This window comes from Gossypium hirsutum, chromosome D10 (assembly GCF_007990345.1).
Source record: "Gossypium hirsutum isolate 1008001.06 chromosome D10, Gossypium_hirsutum_v2.1, whole genome shotgun sequence".
In the NCBI taxonomy this organism is placed as follows: Eukaryota; Viridiplantae; Streptophyta; class Magnoliopsida; order Malvales; family Malvaceae; genus Gossypium; species Gossypium hirsutum.
In genome coordinates, this window is record NC_053446.1 from 15,582,037 (window position 1) to 15,604,092 (window position 22,056).

Consider the following 22,056-nt stretch of genomic DNA (forward strand, 5'->3'; position numbering starts at 1 on the left):
ATCGAGCGAGTGAATGAATGCTATTTGACTTTGATCGAAAATAATAATAATAAAATTTCGTGATTGAATTAGTCTAATTTATGAATAAATTATAAAATGAAAGACAGTTCTGAGTTGGGTTTTGATCGGTAATGTCTCGTAACTCTAATCCGGTGACGGACACGAGTTCGGGGTGTTACACATACAATTTAAAACAGTCTTAAATGCTTAAAAACTCCTTAAACTCCTTGTTTTCAGTCCTGAACTTGACATTTTTAGTCCTTGCATAAAAAATGACGTTTCTACTCCAAACAGAAACCTAATTTAGGTAAAGTATCTTTTATTCCATTCAGGAAACCAATTTGTTTCTCTCCATTGTTCTCTTAATCAAAATAGGAAATTAATTTGTGTTCTGACTTCTAAGAGAGTTTATTCCAAATTTCAATCGGGAGAGAGTACTGTTAATTTGAATCGGGTAATTTCAATCTTGATAATCATCTACTCACTGACACCACGTAGAGGAAGAATTTTTGGTAATTGAATATAGGACTTAATTTTAAATAAAATTAATTTATCATATGGGATGTTGCATATGAACATAACTAAAGGAGGAGGATGCATTCTTCAAATCCAATTGCAGCGTATGCTTATGTGGGAGAACTATGTTGTCATGTTATCAAAAGATCCTTCAGAAAGTTAATGATTACTTTTTAAAGAATGATGCATTCTTCAAATCCAAGTTTGCATTTTGAAGAATTATTGTGGGAGAACTACCTTATTTACTTTTTTGAATATGCTTTCTTTGATACATCTTTTGCATCTTTCAGTGGGTTGGATCAAGTAGACCAAGCCATATTCTCTGTTGCTCTTTTGTTTTGCTGCAAGTCTGATATGCTACTTGCAGGCTTGGTTGCTTCTTTTATTGCTTTAGTTGATTTTTATAGAAATGGGACATTGAGTATTGATAGGAATCGGTTAATGATTTTTATGATTTCCGTCCTGGTTTTAGGATTGAGTTTTGCCTTCACTTTTAAGTTTGTATTTGGTTTTGACGAGTAACGTTAATACTAATATATGATAAAATAAGTGCGGTGAGACGAAGCCAAATAAGGAACTCATGTACAAAGCCATGGATTGTTCGATTTGCTCACGTTTACAGGCAGGACAACTTTGAGGCAGACCACAAGGCCAAGATGGCATTAAATAATGAGCCTGGATTCTATTGCTTTGAGACTAGGCCGAATAGTATTACTTATATTTTGAAGAACGATATAGCTGGCTGTAATATTATAATATGTTGGTCAGATTGTTTAAATTGACGATGTTCCTCTGGTAATAAGAAAAGGTGTCGTGAGAGGAATGGTGGGAAATGTCATGCCAATCTATAGTCACAATTTAAAACGTGCTTCGACTCTTAAATATTTAACTTTATTTAATTATAAAATAAAAAATGTCAAATAAAATGTAACAACTTTTGAAAACAATATGTATGGGAAATTAAGCATGTTTAAATTGAAGCAAGGAAAAAAAATACATGCCTTAGAATAGCACGCAATGGAATCAAATTTGCGTCATAAGTCAATTTTGACATCAATTTAATTAAAAAATAAAATTTTAAATATTTAATAAATATTACTATAGATGTTTTTTTTTCTTCGTATTTTCATATATTTGCATAAATATAAAAAAAATCAGATTTTTAAAAAGGAGTTGAATTTGGAGAAAAATACAATTAATAAGATTTAAACTTCTAACCACTAGAAAATTTGAATTTTAAATTTTAAAATTTAAAATTTACCAAGCTTTCATTGTTGTTTTATGTAAACTTTTAATTTCAAATTTGTTTTTCACCCACATTTTGTTGCATATATCTGTACTGGAAGTGATTAGCTTTTGGTGTCACTCCCAACACATCGTGTTCAATAGTTTTTTTGCTTCAGAAAACTACTGATATTTAGAATAAAAGTAGTACAGATTACATGACGCAATTGAGTCTAAACTTCATGACTCAATAGTCTTTTAATTTCATATTTATTCGCGTGATTTTTTTAAATAAAAATTTTAAAATTTTTGAATATTTCCCTTTTTAAGACTCTACAGTTTTTTCAGTAGTTTTAATTTCTTTAAATAAATTTCATATTTCATTTTATGAATTTTTTAAAGTGATATTAAGTCAAATTAAAATTGGAAAAATAAAATATAATTAAGGGTAGTTAGAATTTTCAATTTTAATAACAAAAATCTATAAAAATAATTATTTAATTAAAACTATTTTTTATATAATTTAAATCACTTTTTAAACATAATTATTTTATAAAAGAACTTTCACCACAAAGTGGCGGTGAGAAATTCTAGTATCATTTTATGATCATGTCTTCTACTAGTCAAATAACATGACGATTAATTTTTTGTTACTTTATGCGCCAAATTGTTGTTTATATTAAATTATATATCATAAATTTAAAATTATTGCATTTGGATTAATTAACAGTGTATATTAAGCATTAACAAATTATCGCTGCCACTATATTTATTTCGTTGTAATAACAAATCAAAAGTGTGACTTATAAAATTTATTTATGATATAATGTAGAAAAATTGCATATAGAAGGCAAAAAATCATTAAACATGTTTCTCACTAATTTCTATTGTAATTATTGACTCCAAACATTAAGTGATACAATTACATAATATTTATTAAAATCGTCATATAAAATTCAAGAGAAATAAAAAATAGTGATAATTGTCACAAATAAAGTTTATTTATAATTAATAGCATATAGATAAAAACCTTTTTAAAATAAAAGGTGCCAAATATATAATGACATAAATTTATGACGTTTTTTTTTAAATTTTCATATAAGACTTACCATCAGTCATTAAATCATTAAATGTGACCATTTGTTGTTTTCTTCATGTTTGTAGCATTTAATGTAACATTATTTTAAGCGTCACACAAATAATTTGTCACTAATTGATAATTTATTGTAGTGATTTCTTTGAAACTCAATCAAATCTTCATTTGAATCATTCTCTTCTTTCTTGTACACATAGTGCATCATCGGTTAAATTAAAGCAATCATACTAGTATATAAGTGCGCCATTAGATAAACCGAAGCAATCATATTGGCACATAAGTGCATGCATCACTGGATTAACCGAAGCAATCATATTAGCACATAAGTGCATCATCAGATAAATCGAATTATAAACCCGTACAGTTAATAGGGTAACCAATTTCCAATTTCATCACATAGTTTAATTCAAACTCCATCATTCTCAATTCATCATCAATACGCCATTACAATACAACATATAACATGTTTTAACTCATTTTCATACTAGGTCCCACAAATTAATTAAATCATGTTATTTTCTATTTTATTTAATTTAGCCCTCTAATCTCGATATACCATATCAATCACCACAATTTAACTCTTACAAACATTATATACTCACCTCATTCCTAAATCATGCAATTTAACATGAATATGCAATAATTAGTTTGATCTTGGGTCATAGAAATACAAATTGAAAGCTCACATCACTTATCGTTGATTCTCGCCTTTTCTTTCCTTATCGACGGTCATCCGTCGGCTTTAGCTAAAGATAATAACTCAACAACAACACATTATCAAATTCCATATCAAATCAAATTCAAATTCAAAGTAATACCTATTTTTCAATTTATTCAATTTAGTTCTTAAACCCGAGACAACCATAATTTTTTTATTCAGAGCTTCGGATTGAAATCCGATTTCACATATATTTATTAGGGACCCTCTACTTCCTATTCCTATTGAAATTTCATGAAATTTTTTCATTTTATTCAATTTGGTCCCTAAAGTATGAAACCAACAATTAAGCTTTACAATTTAGTCATTTTCTTAAACTAAGCTTAATTTCTATCAATTTCACACCTAATACATCCAATTCTCAATACTGGTAGCCTATCAAAACTTGAACAATTGGAAAAATTGATACATGGGCTAGAAAAATCAAGATCTCATGGCAAAAAAAAAATATAAAAATCAAAAGAAAATGGCTTAGAGACTTACATACAAATAATGGACGAAAGCTAGCTATCAACGGCGATTCTTTCTCTTCTTCAATGGACGATGTGTTTTTAGCAAGAAGATGACATTTTGTCATCATCTACTAACTTTTCTATTTATAATTAGATTAAGTGATGTTTAGTTTAATTAATCATGTTTATTCTTTAATTAATCTTATTTAATTATTTTAGTTATAATTATTCTAACTTTAATGGGCAACATCACCACCATCCACTATCTACTATATAGAATTGGTTTATTAACCATTTTATTCTTTTGGGTAATTGTTATTTAAGTCTCTAAGCTTTATCCCAATTAAAAATCTAGAGCTATGAAACTTTTACAATTTAGTCTGGTCCTTAATCAACCACGATTTTGACTAAATTATTTAATTGGATTTCAATTCATCTATATCTTAACTCCATAAATATCCCTTTAATATTTAAAGACTCGGTTTACGGAAAAGAGGTCCCGAAATCATAGTTTTCAATACCATTGAGTTTGGGAATGTTACAACATTTTCTTGTGTTGATTTGCATTATGGTTTTGCTACTTGTTCTATTGTTAGTTACAATTGTATGAGTAACAACTCGGCAACTTCAAAATTTTAAATTATTTTCATTATTTCAATAAAAGGTCATATCTACACAAACCAAATAGTGAAAATACCCACAAAAATTTGAAAGATAAGTAGGGGAGAATGAAAGGGAGAGGAAGAGGGAGAAGGAGAGTGAGTTTGAAACGGAGAGTGAGATGTTGAAGAGCTAAAGGTGGAAGACCTTGATGATTTAGGAGCAGATGCACTGGAATTGGATGTAGTTTGGATAGTTTTAATCATAATTGGGAATCGACATGTCCCATTAGATGGATCTTGCTTGACAATTTTAGCCAAACCTTCAAAATCACATGCAGCTTTAGTTTGATTTGCCATTTGGTAGTACATGTTGAAGGCAACCGAGGCATTCATGTCAATACCCATACCAGAACATGAAGCTCCAGGTACCAAGGTTGTGCAATCAGTATTATTGCAAGCCCATGCAACCTTTATAGCTAAATCCTTTTGGTTAGAAGCAGCTTTGCTATACACACACCATTGCTTTTCCATGTATGTGACATTTTTTCCACCAACAAGCCGCTTGTTCTGTCCTTTCCCTGACAAGTCCAATGGAAACTTAGGTTGCCCGTCAAAGCTGAAAATTCCCCAATGCCTCTCAAACATTCCTGGATCAATACTCTTAAGATCTTCATCCAACAAAGAGAACATATACACATCAGGATATTGCTTCGGGCGAAGTGGAGTTCCTTCATTTTTTGTCATTCTCTTTAGTAACCCATTATAAAACTTTTTAGCATTTTTTGTTGTGGCGTAAATATTACCATCAGTTGGCCATCCAACTTCTCCCACGATGATTGGTATATCCGAGAAATTAGATACTTTAAGTGCCGCGACAAGAGTGTCAATATTAGCATCTAAAACACTACGATATTTAACACCATGATCATCCATAGAGTTTGAGTCATCGTTATCAAAAAAGGCATAAGGTTCAGGGAATCCAGGATTTTGGTAAAGATTTAGGAAAGGATAGATATTGACGATAAAAGCAGCATTATTTTTATGGAGAAATTCACATATTCCATTCATGATATCTGCCAAGTCATGTCGAAATATTCCATCCGATGGTTTGTAAGTAGGTGTGATGTAAACATCACCATTGAGCGGTGTTGATACTTTGATATCTTTTCCAACACCCGCTTCATTTAGTGCTTTCAATATGTTTTTCATAGCTGGGAGTGTAAGGTTATTGTACGTACCATTGTAGGCTGCCAAAAATGGTTCATTTCCTACGGCCACGTATCTGCAAAATAGTTGAAGACATTTTTATTGCTGTAACTAATTTCTCTTCGGTTCATTAATACTACTTTCACCATCCTAAAGGAATTAATGTTTAATTCATAAACTTTCAGTTAGGTTCTTCTTCATAATAATTTAGTTTATACTTTTAAAAAGTTTTACCCATTCATCTTATTTTATTCTATTAATTGAGTTAATACGAATATTTTAGTTAACTCTTCTACTTTAACTAAGTAGGAGGAAGATAAAATCATTTGAAAACTTGGAAACTATAAACATAATATTTTAATATCGTAAATGGACATAAAATATTGTAATAAGATCGTGGTTTAAAATTTATTTTTATTTGTAACAACGAAAACTTACTTGAAGTTGACACCCTTTTTACCCATATATGCAGTGATATTTGCTTTCACCCAAGCTTGTGCTACACTATATTTCTCAGAAAGACTTTCCAAAGAATGATTGGGGATCCCCACCATGACCTCAATATCGGTTCCAGACAGGGCAGTTAGAATGTCATGCTCAGCATGGAAAAGCTTAACCTTTTTTATGCCATTATCTTTTAATATATTAACGACAATCTTAGGGTCTAAAGGATGTGATGCTATGACACCCCAGTTGGCACCAAGGCCTTGCGCTACAATACTAGCAGGGAAAAATAACAATATATATGCCCATAAGAAGACCTGAGCTTGAAGCATTGTGGGAGCTGGTTCAAAGAAGGGTTCAACTAGTTAAGTTAAAAGAAGGAAAGCTATGGTTTTTCTTTGTTTATGCAAGAAGTAAAACTATGGTTTTCTTTTCTCTTTTTTTTTTATTTCTTTAAAATGTCTTTAACTCTTTGGGAAATGGAAAAACTTGAGACTAATAAGGGTTATTACATAGAGGTAATTGGTGCAGAGTTCTTGGCTATGCGAGAAATCAGAGAAGAGACTAGCATTTCTTGGTGATTTTTAGTTGGAAGTTGTCATACAAACAACTACGTAGATGTCGTTGGTAGCTTGAATGCTCTTCTATTTTTAGTTTTGTTTGATAATATGCACAAAAATAAAATGTTTTATATTAAAATGTTTCTCAACTGTACAATACAAAATTAATGATGGAAAACATTTTTTTATGTATACATTATTGGAAAAATATGGACATCACAAATATAATAAGAGCAAATATATATTATTTACTATCAAAAAATGTTAGTCCAAATTACAACCAAATTACAAGTGATCTAATTTGGTTAAGGTTTATTGGGTTTTAGTTATTAAATAATGTACAGACAAATATGTGTACATACTCTAGTAACTAATTTCTAATTAATAATGAGCTGATTAGAAATTAGGTTAATGTGCAAAAGTTATATATTGAGGTTATGATCTCCAAATTACACATACGTAATTTTTCTAATATACCATCTTTATAAAAGAGAGAGTTACATTCTCTAAATTACTTTGTATGCTAATTTGGAAGATTAAAACCATAAAATTCAAAGATTTCAAGAAATCAATGAATTCAGGTATGCTTTTGCATTTAGTCTTGTTCTTGGTTTATTCTTGATGATCTCACATGACATATCCTAGTTAATAAAGTTTTATATTAGATCTTCTGTTTACGGTTTTAACAAGTTACATATGAGCCTCGTCATGTCGAATAATTAGAAATTAATTAAATTTCTATTCTTTTGGAATGATTGGTTCATGAAATTTCATGAGTTTGATATTTTGATTTGATATTTTAATTATATATATTGATGTTTGAAATTCATAATTGAAGTTTTTAGGTTTGGTTACTTATATTAAAATTTTAGTTGTATGAATATTATTTGAAACTTACGAATTGATATCGATTATACCGCTTTAAATCTTGTTGAAAAAAAAAACAGGTTAATTAAAGCACCTGTATTTCTTTAAAATGTTTTTTAACTCATTGGGAAATGGAAAAAATTGAGACTAATAAGGGTTATTACATAAAGGTAATTGGTGCAGTTCTTGGCTGTACGAGAAATCAGAGAAATTCTAGCATTTCTTGGTGAGTTTTAGTTGGAAGTTGTCATACAAACACCTACATAGATGCCGTTGGTAGCTTGAATGCTTTTCTACTTCTAGTTTTGTTTGATAATATGCACAAAAATAGAATGTTTTATATTAAAATGTATACACTATTTTACTTTGCTTTTTGCACACATTTTAAGAAATTTTTATTTAATATTTTCTTTTATTAACCATGAAATACTTTTACACAAATTGTTTTTATTTTGAAATAAAAAATTTGTAATTATAATTAAGGATAGTGAAAAGGTTGTCACTTATTATTCATTTTGATTAATTTTAGACATGAATTTTATTTAATTTGGTAACTTTATTGATAATTTTCTGTGTAGGAATAGTCATTGTTTAATGCGTAGAGAAACAATCATATATTTAGATTGCATGAGAGCTTGATTTGACATATAAGACTTTTAAAATTTAGAATTATTTTATTTTATTAAATTTTATTGGAAAGTGTAGGGAATTAATTCGTGCTATGCAATGAACAAGTAAATAAAGTAAAATCGAAAAGATCAAATACGCAAATGTTTAACATGGAAAAACTCCTCAAAAGTGAATAAAAAACCACCGGCAAAAGGAGATTTCACTATAATAAAGAATATTACAAAAGATGAAAAGAATTAAAAAAAACTTGAAGCCTCAAAAGAAAAAACCTTTAAAAAAAAGAACATAAGTCTCTCAATCTAAATATATCTATTGTATACAACCTAGAGTAACTGAGGTCTATTTATAAGCAGAAATTCGTAGCATATATGACTAGAATAACCCTAGGTTAATCAGAGTTTAAGTGCAAAACTAAAATAGATTTTAACTGGGAAAGAAAAATCGAGAAACTTGATAAACACGTCACCACATCGTGACGTGGCATTCGCGATGTCAAGACGATGGGGGCATCGCTTTGTCAGGATGAAGGCTCTCTTCTCGTCGTGACATCAATTGTTCTTCAGGGCGAAGAACACTTCCTCATCGCGACGTCACACATTGTTTGGTCCAAAAATGCAAGATATAACTCCACAAATCTCCACCTTGACTCATATTTGACTTAACTCCCTTGCCAAGCCCTATTATCGGCCTAATTGGATCTTCGTCGGATACTCACCAAGTCCAAGCATGCTTGAACTTTAAAATTAGAAGACTCTTGTCAACATGTCGGTCGGATTGTGTTCTGTGCCAATTTTATGAATTTGAACATCCCCGTGGATGATCACCATTTGAACAAAGTGATAACGAATGTCTATATGTTTTGTCCTTTCATGATGTATCTAATCCTTGGTGAGATGTATGACACATTGGCTATCACAATATACGACAGTTGTCCCTTTTTCACTTTCCAATTCACTAAACACGTCTTTTAACCAAATCGTTTCTTTTACAGCTTCGGTAATTGTCATATATTCTGCTTCAGTAGTATATAAGGCTATTGTATCTAAGTCTCCTGCATAATCTGAATCAACATATCCGAATAAACCCTTTTTTGCTTCTTTCGAACTCTAAGCATATGTTAGAAGTACCTCGTAAATATCTAAATATCCATTTAACTGCATGCCAGTGTAACATAACTGGTTTGGCTATGTATCTACTAACAACACTGAAAGCATGTGAAATATCAGGATGAGTACATACCATTACATACATCAACTTCCAACTGCACTTGAATAAGGTACTTTTGACATGTACCTCTCTTCTTCGTCGTTTTGGGGAGAATCTGAAATTTATAATTTAAAGTGTGTAGCTAAAGAGTACTTACCGATTTTGAGTCTTGCATCTTAAACCACTCAAGGATCTTCTTGATGTATGTTTGTTGCGATAAAAATAACTTTTTAGAATGACTATCCCTTGAAATTTCCATCCCCAAAATTTTCTTTGTTGCACCTAAATCCTTCATCTTAAATTTAGAGTTAAGCATGGTTTTAAGTCTTTCAATACCAGATGCATCCTTAGCTGCAATCAACATATCATCAACATAAAACAGTAAATATATAAATGAACCGTCATTAAGATATTGTAATATACTCAACTGTCATACTTACTTCATTAAAAACCAATATTTATCATGGAAGAGTTGAACTTTTTATACCGCTACCGAGTAGACTGCTTCAGACCATACAATGATGTTCTAAGAAGGCAAATATAATCTTTCTTACCTTCAATTCTAAAGCCTTCAGTTGTTGCATGTATATATCCCCCTCAAAGTTACCATGAAAGAAAGAAACTTTTACATCTAACTGCTTTAACTCAAGATTGTTTGATGTAACAAGAGCCAAAAACGCCTGAATGGACGTATATTTCACAAGAGGAGAGAAAACATCATGAAAATCAACTCCCTCCACTTGGTTGTAGCCCTTTGAACCCAATCTTGCTCTGATACCAATTTATTGAAGATCGACCCGTATATGCAATAATGTATAGACAAATATGTGTACATACTCTAGTAACTAATTTCTAATTAATGATGAGCTGATTAGAAATTAGGTTAATATGTAAAAGTTATATATTGAGGTTATGATCCCCAAATTACATATACGTAACTTTTCTAATATACCATCTTTAAAAAAGAAAGAGTCACATTCTCTAAATTACTTGTTTGCTAATTTGAAATATTAATAAAACCATAAAATTCAAAGATTTTAAGAAATTAATGAATTCAGGTATGCTTCAGCGTTTAGTCTAGTTCTTGGTTTATTTTTGATGATCTGATATGGCATATCCTAGTTAATAAAGTTTTATATTAGATCTTGTGTTTAAGGTTCTAACAAGTTACATCTGAGCCTTGTCATATCAAATTATTGGGAATTAATTAAATTTATATTCTTTTGGAATAATTGGTTCATGAAATTTCATGGGTTTGATATTTTGATTATATATATTGATGTTTGAAATTCATATTGAAATTTTTAGATTTGGTTATTTATATTAAAATTTTGATTTTATGAACATGAATTGAAACTTATAAATTGATATCGAATATACGGCTTTAAATCTTGTTGAATAATAATAATAATAATAAAACAGGTTAATTAAAGCACGTGTATAGTGCCTTTATATATCAATTTGGTTTAATCTTTGGATCTTGAACTCCATGATCGATGGAAAAGCAATATTATGCGAATCTTATAATGTGGGATAAAGATAATAAAAGTAGTATTGCTGTAGCCTGCTAGGGTTTTGTTCTTTTATTTGCATTACTTGGATAACAATTTTCTTGATATATTACTATTAGAATATATACTTGTTTTCCTTTTTATTCTTTGCATTAATATATTCTTATTATGAGAAAAGAGCATTTGTGAAATGCAAAGATATAAAGTTGCAATAGTCCCTACACGTAAAAAAAGTTAAGTCATATTTAAGGTTTTAATTGTTTTCGGCTTGATCATGGAAACAACATTAATTCATTGATATTTATATACGAGTTTATATGCTTAAGAATAAAGTGTTTTTTAAGTTAATCAGTTTAATCATTAATTAATCAGATATATTTTATAGTTTAATTGGTGAAATTAAGCTTTGATGGATATTTGTTAAAGTTGTTAATTTTTTTTTCTTATAGTTATATATTCAATTTTATGGGTGCTTTGGTGCAAAATCATGTCAACATAATACATGTTTAAAGAATTTGACTTTTTTAAATTTGATTCTATAATATTTGGTTTTGGCATTTTATGATTCCAAATATTTTGTCAAATTATGATATGCTTTACAGAATAAATTGTCGGATATGTCAACTTTTATGATTTTGTTTTTAAGATATTTAATTTAATGGGTTTAAATAATGATCTAAAATAATTTTGACTGCACGTTTTTTTTATTTTTATTAACGATTAATCACTCAAAGATTAAGGTTATTGGTTTTTTTATTGCGCTTTAGACAACCTTATTTTGGGTCATTTCGGAAATTGTAATGCAATGACAAATTTCAATTCTAACTTTTGGCTGTTTATATATATATATATATATATATGTATGTATGTATTAAAATAACTTAATTGAAATAATAAGTTGCCAAAGTGACATTCGTTATTGAAATTAGTCTGTTTTAAAATATAAAATTTTGTGTGCATTTAACTTAAGCTATGTTAATATTGATTGGTCCAAAGGAAGGTTAATATTTAACAAAATTACATGCACAACTGTGGTAATAAACATGTGACAATTAGTTGATTTTACATGTGAGTAATAAATCGGCCTAAAGGAAGATTTATTATTGGATATATTTTTATTGTCAATGTTTGATTACTACAATAAGATATCACTTACAAGTTTATATTTTTGTCAAAAGATGAAATATTAATGGAGTGTCTGATGCCTTGAGATGAGATTTACCTTTATTCAAATTATTTTGGTTTAAATTTGAAATATTTTGAAACAAATAAATTCAGATTTTGAATTTGAGATTTAATTAAGGATGTCTAATATTTTAAATAGATTAGTTGAAACAAAATGTCACTCGAGTGACCTCTTTTGCATAGATTACTTTATTTAAAATATCAAGATAATTATATGTTTTTGTGATTCATGTGTTTAGTAATTGACCCAAAGGTAAGTTCATATTTGGCAGAACTCAACCACATTTGTGGTGATAAATATGTGACAATTATAAGGTACTTTATGTGAGCAATAAGTTAGTTTAAAGATTGATTCATTGTTTGATATAATTTATTATTAATGTTTGATTGCTACAACAAGAGTATCGCTTGTTGTTAATACTACTATTGAATTATTTGATGTTCGCAGCATTGATTTTCTAAGCCTGTTTCCTTCTTTTTATGGTAATAGGGTACATCTTAGTGGTTGTCGACTATGTATCTAAGTGGGTGAAAGCCGAGGCATACCCAACAAATGATGCTAAGGTAGTCATGTAGTTCTTACATAAGCATGTGTTTACACAGTTTAGGACTTCAAAAGCTATAATTAGTGATGAAGGATCTCACTTTGTAAACAAATGGCTTAAGTGGTTGATTTACAAGTATGATATGAAACACAAAATTGCCCCTGCCTATCATCCACAGTAAAATGGGCAAGTTGAATGGGTAAACTGTGAGATCAAAGGAATCCTTGAGAAGGTGGTTCGACCTAATAAAAGAGATTAGTCCCGAAGGCTCGATGGTGCTCTATAGGCCTATCGTACAGCTTTCAAGACACCATTAGGAATGACTCTTTATTGGTCAATCTTTGGAAAGGCATGTCATTTGCCGCTTGAGCTCGAAAATAAAGCTTACTGGGCCTTTGAAACAATTAAATCTGGATCTAAAGCAAGCCGGTGAGAAAATAATGTTACAACTTGATGAGCTGGAGGAATTAAGGTTGTTTTTGTACGAGAATGCCAAGATGTACAAAGAAAAGATTAAGAGATGGCATGACAAATGTATACAACCTCGGGAATTTAGAGATGGTCAAGAAGTCTTGTTGTTCGATTCAAGGTTAAGAGTATTTCTTGGAAAGCTCAAACCCTGAGGAAAGGACCATACACCATTCACAAAGTCTATCCGTATGGAGTGGTAGAATTACAAGATAAAAAGGGAGGTACATTTAAAGTTAATGGTTACCGTCCTAGACACTTTTGGAATAATTGTAACACCCCTAACCCGTCTCCGTCGCTGAATTAGGGTTACAGAGTATTACTAAACAATCAAAAAAATTTGAACATTATATCATTCAATATTATAATCACAACATATACTATTCATACGCATGCATACTGTCCTTAAATCGAGCCCTTGATGCCCTAAAAATAGCTTAGAAACAATTTGAGACCAATTTGAATCACATTAAAAAATTTTGGGAAAAAGTAGCAAAATTTGAAAACAGGGGACACATGGCTGTGTGAGGCCGTGTGGCCAAGCCGTGTGCCTCACACAGCTGAGAGACACGCCCATGTCTCACGCCATGTAACCTTCAAACTAGGGACACGCTGCTATGTTCCAGCCCATCTCCTCACCCGTGTAACTCTCAGAGTAGGGTCATAAGGCAATGTCACACGCCCGTGTGCCAGGCCGTGTAACTCTCAGAGTTGCCCCACACGCCCGTGTGCCAGGCCATGTAACTCACTGACTTGCATACAAAAGACCATCAGGTGACACACGGCCATGTCGTAAGCCGTGTGAGCCCAAATTTACCTATTTCTTGCCCAATTCCATTTCCTTATGGCATAGGTACCTACACACTTTCAAACACATGTTGGAGGTGCAATTCAACTTCAAACATAATCATATACCTATTCTCAACTTGTAACCACAACACAATTATCTTTTTAAACATACATCCATTACATTACAAGCATTAAGGTAACATATAGCATACCATTTCATACCATGATCCTTCAAACATGTCTAAGTAACAAGTAGGAAATCACAAGTTGATGAAGTGCACAACATGTCACAACATTTTACTCAAAAGCTAAGCATTTGACATAACAATACATAGGGTCCTAGTACATGTCGTATATCAAAACTGAGAAATTAAGTCTACCAAGGTTCTCGGATAGTGTGATTCTTAGCGTTGACCCGATCTTCATAGCCTTCAAAATGTGATCTACAAAATGAACAAATTTAAAGGTAAGCTTAAATAAAGCTTAGTAAGTTCGTTTAGAAATTCACAACATTTTCATTCCAACATAGATTCAATCAACTTAAGCCTAGAGATTTCCATTATACGTAGTTTATAACAGTAATCACAACCAATTTAGTAGTTCAATATAATTAGTGAGCATTGCTCGATTGAACTTTTCATTAGTATATCGTAGATTTTTACTCATTTGAGTTTCACTCAGTATAACAGTAGAATTTGATCGATTTAAACATCAGTCAGTAAAATAGTAAGATTTACCTAGTTAAGCTCCATTCAGTATAACGGTATGATTTGCTTGATTAAGCTTCATTCAGTATAACAGTAAGATTTGGCTCGATAGAGCGTACTTCCAGTATATGAAACAATATTTATTAACAACATGTTAATAAGAATGTAGCATTTAAGAATATAATTAAACATACAAACTTACCGGACTATTTTGTAGAAGATTCCAAAGTACAAAGACTACTCTGCGATTTTGCCTTTTCCACGATTATCGACACGTTCTTAATCTAAAAATAATAATTTTATTCCATTGATTAGAATAACACATAATTTGGCCCATTTCATGCAATTGAGTCTTTTTTTAGTAAATTTACATATTTACCCCTTAATGTAACACCCCAAACTCGGCCTAGGAGTTATGGTCGAATCTGGCGATGTCACATTGAGGTGTTTAGCGAAAATTGAACTCGATAAAAATTCGTTTCTAGGTTTGAAAACCCATTTATTATTATTTAACAAATCATCTACTCAAAAATGATTACTTGTTATCTGCTATTGTTATAAAAGGTTGATTTAAAACGCGGAAGCATTTGTTAAATCTAACGATTAAAGTTCGTGTCTTTGAAAACAGTAATTATTTTGAAAACTAATTTTCATCTAACTAGCAGTTTAAAATATAAAGCAATAGCCCAATTAAAAATTTAAACCAAATTAAATGCCTTCTTACAAAAACAAAACCCAATTTATTATTAAATTAAAAATAAAGGCTAATGTGAACCGCAGTGACTGTGTGGCCATCTCCGAGTCCCTCACAGCACCGAATCGCCTAAGGCTGAGGATTACCTGCACAGTTAAAGGAGAGGGTGAGTTTATGAAACTCAGTGTGTAATCCTCTACCAAACAATCAGCACACGACATGCAGAATCAGTCTGGGCCTGAGTCCTATACAGTAGCAGTGTATGGGCCATAGCCCAATACAGTAACAAAGTGTGGGCCTTAGCCTAATACAGTGACAGTGCAAATGCAGTAATGCAACCTATCCCAATCCAACCAACACGCCACTCCGTACTGCCAACACACCATGTGGGGATAAAATCGACCCACCCAGCCAACACACCAATATCGTAGCAAAGCTGTCAGTAATAGTAACGCAGCAAAGCTGCCAGTAACAGTAATGCAGCAGAACTGCCAGTATCAGTAACGCAGCAAAGCTGCCAGTAACAGTATTTGTGGCAAAGCCACTAGTACAGTATACTTCCCCTATATCAGAATCTCAACCCCATGTAGTATGTCATGTCATAGATCATATGTGTATGTAATATGTCATACTCAGTAACAATCATAAAAATATCATAAAGCAAAACAGTCAGACATAGCATAAGGCCATAACAGTCATTTCATCTCCTAGGGGTATAAAAATCATTTTACCCTATGGGGGTATTTCGGTCATTTTACCCTTTAGGGGTATTTCAATCATTTTACCCTTCAGGGGTATTTCGATCATTTTACTCTTCGGGGGTATTTCGATCATTTTACCCTTCGAGGTTATTTCGATCATTCTACCCTCAAGGGTATTTCAATCAATTTACCCTTCGAGGGTATTTTGATCATTTTACCCTTTGAGGGTATTTCAGTTATTTTACCCTTCGAGGGTATTTCGATCATTTTACCCTTCGAGGGTATTTCGGCCATTTTACCCTATGGGGGTAATTCGGTCATTTATCAACCTCTCGAAAGGTCTGCAATCGCCTCGAGCAACTCAGGTAATCTAAATGGTCATAACAATGTAAATAGGCCCAATGCCCATTACTCGGCCCAAGTGGGCCCACACTCTCGTGCGGCCCGTTTAGCCCAGATTTCGACATGGCTATGAGATTTAAATAGCCCAGTCTAGTATTTGTCACAATTCGTGGATTTCATCCATGTGGCACCCACAAGCCCATTTCAGCCCAACATGACCCATTTCGACCTAAGCCCATGAGAATGCTCATGGCGGCCTCTACAATCAAGCACCATATTTCGTGGGCTCGGATTACCCCACGAGCATTCGTAAGCTCATGTGGCCTCGAACGCCGTCATTTCTGGCTTTTTGATTTTTGTCGATTCGTAGTTAAGAAGGTATGATTACACACACTTCTCGACATTTCACCGATATCGTTTATAAAGTGTTGTTACACACCTGATTACGAGAATAGCGCAACCTCCACATACACCAACCTAGATTCAACATAATTCAACGTTAGTCCTTTAACCGTTAGGGTAAGACACCCTCTCTTTTACAAAACACAACCCAAAAATCACTATATTTACCTTGCTTGTATGAGGGCAACCCTACTATTCCAAACCGCAAACCCAAAAGTGATCACACGCTGCAACGATAATCTGCACCACAACAATGACTTTCATAGACTAAACTAGGCCATAATAGTGGCCAATAAGGGTATTCGGCTTAAAGATAAAGATTGGAAAGGAACCGATTAAAACGAAAAGTAATGCGCATCTCAACTTACTGATAATCTGCAATTCTTACAGCACTTTTAATAGCAACAGCGGCGAAAATAAGATCAGCGAGGAAGTGATCGAACAAAGGAGTACAATCGGCTAAACCCCACACAAAGAAATGAGATAGTTCTCAGTTCAAAAGGAAAAATAAAATAATACCAGGTAAGAATCAAAACAGAGAGAGAGGAGAACATTCAGTTAAAGAAAAAGAGGAGGGGAGGAATGGAATTCGGCCAAGAGAGAGATGGAAAGTGAAAAGAGAGAAAAAGGTTTGGCAGCAAAAAGAAAAGGGGAGAAGGGAAGGATATTCGGCCAACAGAGAGAAGAGGAAAAGAGAAAACAGAATAGAAAAATGTACAAACCCGAGAAGAAACTTGCCAAAAACAATAGCTGCAATACCGAATTGACCAGAACCAAACAAGCAGAGAAAACAACACAAGTCTCCAATTGCACAAAATGAGTTCGATTTCAGCACAACTCTTCCTCTCAACAACTCCTCGATTTTCTCCACAAATCTCTCCCCTTATCACTCCACCGATTTCTCCTCAATTCCTTCTATGATCAGTTCAAACCCCTAGGCAATATTTCACTCCAACTCTGCCACATACACGGCTCAAGCAACAAAATAAATACTCCATTGCGCAACCTAAAAGTTGAACCTCAGACCTCACAGTTACACAGCACGCCACCTTGCCATTAAACCACAAGTTCTTTTTGTGTCATAAAACAGACACTAATATTTATAAGGCCTAAAAACCACTGTCCAGATTCAATTAAGAGCAAAACCAAAAATTCTGCAGAAGCCAAGACTTGAACCCCTAACTTCTCAAACACTTCCAAACACTCTTAAATCACTGAACCACTTAAGCAAACATTCATTTATATCACTTTCTTGCACAACTAAATATTTATGTGTAGTCTTCTAATTATTCCCTTGTTCAAAACATATTTCTTTTAGGCCCAAAATTCGGGGTGTTACACTCAATCTTTTATTTTTATTCAATTAAATCCCTAAGCCCTAATCATCCAAATTATCCATTTTTCCTTAACACCCATGTTAGCCGATTGTTCCCTATCTTCATATCAGCTCCTATTTGCAATAGTTTCACCTAAAGTACATGCAATTTATCATTTGAATCAACTTAGTCCCTAAACATCAAAATCACTAAAAATCACTTTACAAAATAGTCTACCCAAACAATAAGCTTTCATATTTCCATCATAAACTTCAAAGAATAGCTCAAATCATCAATGGAAACATTTATAAAATTTAACATTTTCACAAATTGATCCTCGAGTTAGCTAGATCAAGCTAAAATGAACTCAAAAACATAAAAATTACTAAAAACAGGCTAGAATTCACTTACAAATTAAAGCTTAAAAGCTTGGAAACTAAAAACCATAAAGTTCTCACCCTTGCCGTGAAGAAGATGAGATAATTCATCCAATTTCATCTTTTAATTTTCTAATTTTGTTTTATATAGTTAGGTTTTTTGGTAATTATTACAACTTTCATAATTAATTTCCTAATTAACCATGCTTAAGCCTAATTAAACCAGTTTTACTAAAGCCAATCATCACTCCAATCCATTAACTAATTTCCATGGTTTAATTATCCTTTTAACCCCATTAATTCAACTTCTCAACCTTTGCATTTTTTTACAATTCAGTCCTTTTTACTTATTAAACTAGCCAAACAATTAAATTTTTCAACCAAAATTTAATATGACTCTAGAGACCTCATAATTATACTAATTAAAATATATTCACGAAGTATTTTATCGGAATTATGGTCTCAAAACCACTATTTCTGACACCACTAGAAATCGAGTTGTTACAATAATGATGTTGAGCGAGCTGAGACCGTGTTCGACTTAATGGACCCTTAATTTATTTATTTTTAATAAATGACACAATTAGAAAAAAATTTCTTGAATTAGTACATTAAATTAATTGTGTCTAAGGAGATTAGGACTTAAGCAACCTTTCTTGGGAACTTAATTTAACGTAATTTTCTGAGAAATTTTTTTTTAAATAGCCTAACTGATTTTTTTTTAATTCTTGTTTTCAATTTTATTTCTATTTTTATGTTCAATAAGAAGGTCAAGTTGGCCCAAGTACTAATTAGTCTAGTTTTGGTTCAGTTTAAGAAGTAATCGTAGCTTGGGCTCGAGGCCCAAAAGAGGAGGAAAAATACCCACTTTGTCATCCATAAGACCCCTCAAAACCCTAATTTACCGCCACATCTCCTTCCCTCCATGCCTTGCCGCCCAAGAATCCCTTTTAGCTAAATTTTAGCTAAAAATTTACCCTAGTTTACTATTATATAAACCCCTGTCTTCCATCCTATTTTTCACACCACTCAAGCAATTAGCCTTAACCTTAGCCACCAACTCCTTTTCTCATTGCCATCGGCCTCAAGAAGTCCTTAAATTTCTTTTCCAAAATTTCCTAGCTGCCACCTCTTCCTTTCACCGTAGCATTCCCTCTGCCGCGACATTCATTCGCCATAGCAACCATCTCTATCACCGCCTCAAACTTCTTGTTCTCGCAACCTTCACCGTAAAAAGTCAAAATTCTTTTTGCTTTTCGAGAAAAGTCATCATGTCTCGTAAAACAACTAGACCCTACAAAACTTCTACCGAAAATTCAATTGTGATTCAAGATGAAGGAGCAAGGGAAAATTTTGATTCCATCTTCAAAAATCAACCATGATGCCAAAGAAAATGTTTCAATTTGGAGAGCAATAACAAGATTATTGTGCCTTTTTCAAGTCAAAACACAACTGGTGCCTTAAATTAGAATCAATTTTGTGATGCACGATGACCACCGAAAAAGGAATTAGTGCAAGAGTTTTACGCCAATTTAACCACACCAGATGCTACTGAGGTTCTTGTTCGTAAAAAGAAGGTACCCCTTACTTCTAAGTCCATTAATGATTTGTCTAACTTACCTGATGTCGAAGAAGATGAGTACTCAGCCATGATAACAAATATCAATTAGGATTTTCTTCAACAAGTACTTAATGTTGTTACAAATCCGGGATCCCAATGGATTATAAGAAAATACAGTAGTCATTCTTGCCGAAGGGAATACTTGTTTTTAATTTGGATTCAATTTGAGTCCAATTTTTCATTATTAAGTATTTTAGTATTCTTCTTTCACTTCTCTCTTGTCAACATCGATATTTTACTAGCTGTTAAAGGAATTTGAGAAATCAAACACATCCAGCTTATCAAATGGATCAAGTTCTATCTTCCTATCATTTTAATTTAATTTGTGTGTTTTGCATGATTGAATTATTTCTAGGGAAAATGGTATTTAAATTCATGAGTATCTAATTACTTTAAGAAGATTAATGAGCGGATATGGGAGTAATTAACGGAAGAACGAGAGTTTATCTTAGAATTAGTTGGCTTAAATTGTGCATGTTTAAACCCTAGGATTGACGAACTTAGGAAGTAATCTAGGTAGATAGATTGAAAGGATAAGTCTACTAAGCACCTCATAATTTATCCCGATTTTAAACTTTGAGGTTGAAAGATAAGTGGGTTTTTACCAATTAGTTAATCAGTTAGAGGTCAAAAGTTAATAATTGGTTAGTTATTAGCTAATTCTCTAAAACTCGAGTTTTGAAGTTAATTACAAACACTGAAGCTAGTTAATGTTCTGCCTATTATTCGAGATTTCATTAATTATTAATTTCTTTTCAATCAATTTAGTTTATTTTATGATCTTAGATTTTACTGTTATTTGTAGTAATATAAATTTCAGTTATTATTGTTTAAACCTGTTAATGTAGAAGATAAGATTAAGTTTAATCCATCCTCCCTTAGGTATGATCCTCAGTAGGGGTGAGCGTTCAATCGAATCGAATCGAATGAGAAAATTTCGAGCTAATCAAGTTGACGTGTAACACCCCTAACCCATATCTATCGCCGGATTAAGGTTACGAGGTATTACCTAACTCAATTGCAGATTCGAACATTCATGCAAGTCATATTCATATATATATAAAGCATATAGCTAATTAAATTTTAAATATACATTATTACTCATATTGCAAATGCAAATCATACCTCGAACCATGCCTATACCTCAAACCAATCCATACCCAGAATTATATCAAACTCGTCGAATGGTAACAACATCAAATCAGCCAGAAAACATAAATCTCGAATCATCAACGGACAATTCTTGCACACTTTGTCAACCAAAACACACCGGCCCAGGGGGTTCGATACTTTAATTACAAACTCAGTAGACTCAACAGGCAAAGTCTTACTGAATACTAAAGTCTCACACACATAAGAATGAGTCGAACCAGGATCAATCAATGCAATAACATTAGTATCATAAAGAGTGAAAGTACCAGTAATAACATCTGGAGAAGAAGCCTCCTCCCGAGCACGGATGGCATATGCTCTGACAGGTGCACGAGCCTCAGATCGAACTGTCGTGTCCTTTGTTCCTCTCTGACTACCACTTACATTACTCAATTGCCTCGGCGGTCTACCTCGTACTGGCACATTACTCGGTCTGGTATTCTGCACAGTGTTTTGCTCAGCTACCATCGGACACTCTTGAATGAAATGATCCTTTGAACTGCACTTAAAGCAAGACCGATCATATAATCTGCAATCTCCAGGATGCCATTTCCTACAATGCTTGCACTCTGATCTATTTTGTCGAACACCACCAATGCTAGCAACTGAAGTAGCTCGTGAACTCACAGGGGGTCGATCTCGATCATACTTAGGAAACCCTGCAGTAGCTTTAGATCGGCTATGATCCTCTCTGGATTTCCTTGAGGTCGACTGAAATGATTTAC

At 32.5% G+C, this 22,056-nt stretch overlaps 1 protein-coding gene across 1 annotated transcript; it reads right to left on the minus strand.

Annotated features, from left to right (window-relative positions):
- Nucleotides 1–4,632: 4,632 nt before the first annotated feature.
- LOC107915347 (glucan endo-1,3-beta-glucosidase 8) lies at nucleotides 4,633–6,802 on the minus strand. The gene is made up of 2 exons (XM_016844509.2): nucleotides 6,253–6,802; nucleotides 4,633–5,890 (listed from the first exon to the last, which is right to left on the minus strand). The coding sequence occupies exons 1-2, from the start codon at nucleotides 6,588–6,590 to the stop codon at nucleotides 4,678–4,680; spliced, it is 1,551 nt and encodes a 516-aa protein (XP_016699998.1). The 5' UTR covers nucleotides 6,591–6,802; the 3' UTR covers nucleotides 4,633–4,677.
- Between the last annotated feature and the right edge of the window lie 15,254 nt (nucleotides 6,803–22,056).

Excerpts from the sequence above, each read along its gene's own strand:
- LOC107915347 (XM_016844509.2), bottom strand. The coding sequence starts at position 6,590 with ATGCTTCAAGCTCAGGTCTTCTTATGGGCATATATATTGTTATTTTTC. Across the intron at positions 5,891-6,252 it reads AAAAAGGGTGTCAACTTCAA|ATACGTGGCCGTAGGAAATG; the intron begins GTAAGTTTTCGT and ends ACTATTTTGCAG.